At 43.9% G+C, this 2686-nt stretch overlaps 1 protein-coding gene across 1 annotated transcript in view; it reads right to left on the bottom strand.

Annotated features, from left to right (window-relative positions):
* Positions 1–2686, bottom strand: part of LOC101854519 (dynein regulatory complex protein 9) — a gene marked incomplete in the record, with an annotated part of 13843 nt that overhangs the window by 8126 nt on the left and 3031 nt on the right. Inside the window, 2 exon segments of the mRNA XM_005105786.3 lie at positions 476–592; positions 1409–1592. Coding sequence (XP_005105843.2) covers positions 476–592; positions 1409–1592 — 301 coding nt within the window.

Below are 2686 nucleotides of genomic sequence, written 5' to 3'. Positions count from 1 at the left end.
ACCCCCCCCCCAAACCACTCACCCTCCTTCCAACACCAAACTCTTTAGTCCCCCGTCCCCCACCAACCGTCCTCCCAACCCCTTCATCCTCACCTTCACATGCCATAGAGTAGTAGTAGTAGTAGTAGTAGTAGTAGTAGTAGTAGTAGTAGTAGTAGTAGTAGTAGTAGTAGTAGTAGTAGTAGTAGTAGTAGTAGTAGTAGTAGTAGTAGTAGTAGCAGCAGCAGCAGCAGTAGTAGTGATAGTAATAATAATAATAATAGTAGTAGTAGTAGCAGTAGTTGTAGCAGTTGTATAGTAGTACACTGTAGTAGCAGCACCAGCAGCAGCAGCAGCAGAAGCTGAAGGAGGAGGAGGAAAAGAGAAGGAGGAAAAGAGAAGGAGGAGGGAAAGGAGGCAGAAAAGTAGGAGAGGAGGAGTATCTTCAATGTACATGTATTCTTCAAACGTTCAGTAGAGTGAGATATCTACATACAGCGTCGCTGAGTCTCCGCTGGAAATTGGTGGCCGGACCCTGATAGCCCTGGCGTATCCGGCGTGGGATGGCCATCTCGTAGTGCTGTTTGAGCAAATAGCGAGGCTCTGACCCATCCTGATCACGGGGAAAAAGAAAAGCAGATAATGGAGAGAAAGGCAGAGCGGGAAAAATGGTTCATTAATCAAAAATTCACATTATAATGTCATAAAGCAGAGGAGCATCTGTAAAAGAATTTACAATGTCATATTACTGGGTGGGGAGCATTGCGATAAAAAAAATGAACGTTTACCTATAAGCTTAAGCTTTTTAGGAAGATGTTGATAGTGTACTTTACGACGTTTTCCGTGACAAGTGTAAATACTGTGGTAATGTTTTGCCCTTATTCTTTCACACAAACCCCATTTCTCTATCGTCTCTCTCTCTCAATCTCTCTCTTTCTGCCCCTCCTCTCTTTCTCTCTCTCTCTCTCTCTCTCTCTCTCTCTCTCTCTCTCTCTCTCTCTCTCTCTCTCTCTCTCTCTTTCATCTCTCACTCTCACCCCTCTCCCTTGATTACCCCTTGTCTCCTCCTTTTCTTTCTTAGTTTCTATAATACATGTCATTTTGTATATAGCGTGTGTGTGTGTGTGTGTGTGTGTGCGTGCGTGCGTGCGTGCGTGCGTGTGTGTGTGTGTGTGTGTGTGTGTGTGTGTGTGTGTGTGTGTGTGTGGTGTGTTTGTGTGAAATAAAAAGAAAGCGGATTTATACATCTATACATGCATACGTACCACACACACACATACACACACACATACACACACACAAACACACACACACACTTACAACTTACAGACACACACAAACGCACACACATACACACGCACATAATATACTCTCTCTAACTCACGGACAAAACACCTGTGTTTTCTATCTGTACAAGTGTGTACACAACCTTTGGCGCGTTGGTCTTGTCGTGGAGGTCCAGCACCGGACGATGAAGCTCTCTGTCCAGGTCCACGGACGGCTTTGACCTCAGCTCGATCTCTGGTCCTACAATTGACCGGCCTAGGATGTCCAGCTGGTCGGAGAAGTCTTCGAAAACCACTGCAAGGTTCACAGCCTCTATCAAAGGGACACTGATAGGGCGAATGTAGTTTTTTTAATGGTATTAAAATATTATTGATAAGTGTTGTTTTACACCTACATAAAACAGGATACAATCATCCATCATCATCATCATCATCATCATCATTATCATTGTATAAAGAAGGTATTAAAACAGTTAAGACCTTGTTGTATTTCCAAAAAAATATTTTTTTCACAGTTCAACGTTTCGCCAATAAGGCTTCATCAGGAACATAGTATTTGAGAAAAAAATAAATGAGTGATGACGCCACAGCAACAAAGTGTTCACTATAAGTTACGTATTGGTGTGATTTGGACAATATCGGAAATAGCTTCATCATCATCATCATATACACAGGCTATAAAAACTAAAGTGCGTACATACATGTCTGAATATTTAAAGGAGCGGTGAGTACAAATCGCCGGAGAGAAGGGAACACTAAGCCAGAAGTGGTAGAGAGAGAGAGAGAGAGAGAGAGAGAGAGAGAGAGAGAGAGAGAGAGAGAGAGAGAGAGAGAGAGAGAGAGAGAGAGAGAGAGAGAGAGAGAGAGAGGGGGGGGGGGTGGAAAGGTGCGTGGAAGTAAGGAATATAATAACAGAAGGGTGCGGTGAACACAAATCGGAAAGGCCAGAGAAAGAGAAACACTAGGGCCAGAGGTGGCAGAGAGAGAGGGAAAGGAAAAGAGGGAGAGAGAGAGAGAGAGAGAGAGAGAGAGAGAGAGAGAGAGGGGGGAGAGAGATATAGAGCGATATATATATAGAGAGAGGGGGGGGGGGAGGTTTCTCCTTGAAGGGGGAAAGGGAAATAACAACGGAAGGGGGCGGGGAACGCAATCTAGGACACCTAAAGGGCTGAAGAGGGGAAACCACAAAGCAAAAATGGGTATTAGACCTAGCTCTTAGTGTGGAGAGAGTTTGACCTACATATTGAGCTGAACAGACTTTACAGAGATATGATGTAGATTACATTTTTGGTTTCACAAGTGATGCTGTGGGAAAGTTTTCTTTTAAAGTGGGGGCCTTCTACAGAGTATGAATACTTTCATGTAGCCACATGTGTTGCATCTAGGATCTTTGACAGGGATGATTTTGAGGCGGGGAACAT

Source organism: Aplysia californica, unplaced genomic scaffold (assembly GCF_000002075.1).
Source record: "Aplysia californica isolate F4 #8 unplaced genomic scaffold, AplCal3.0 scaffold00491, whole genome shotgun sequence".
Classification (NCBI taxonomy): domain Eukaryota; kingdom Metazoa; phylum Mollusca; class Gastropoda; order Aplysiida; family Aplysiidae; genus Aplysia; species Aplysia californica.
Note: the sequence above shows the minus strand (reverse complement) of the source record. Positions and strands in the feature narration are given on the sequence as shown.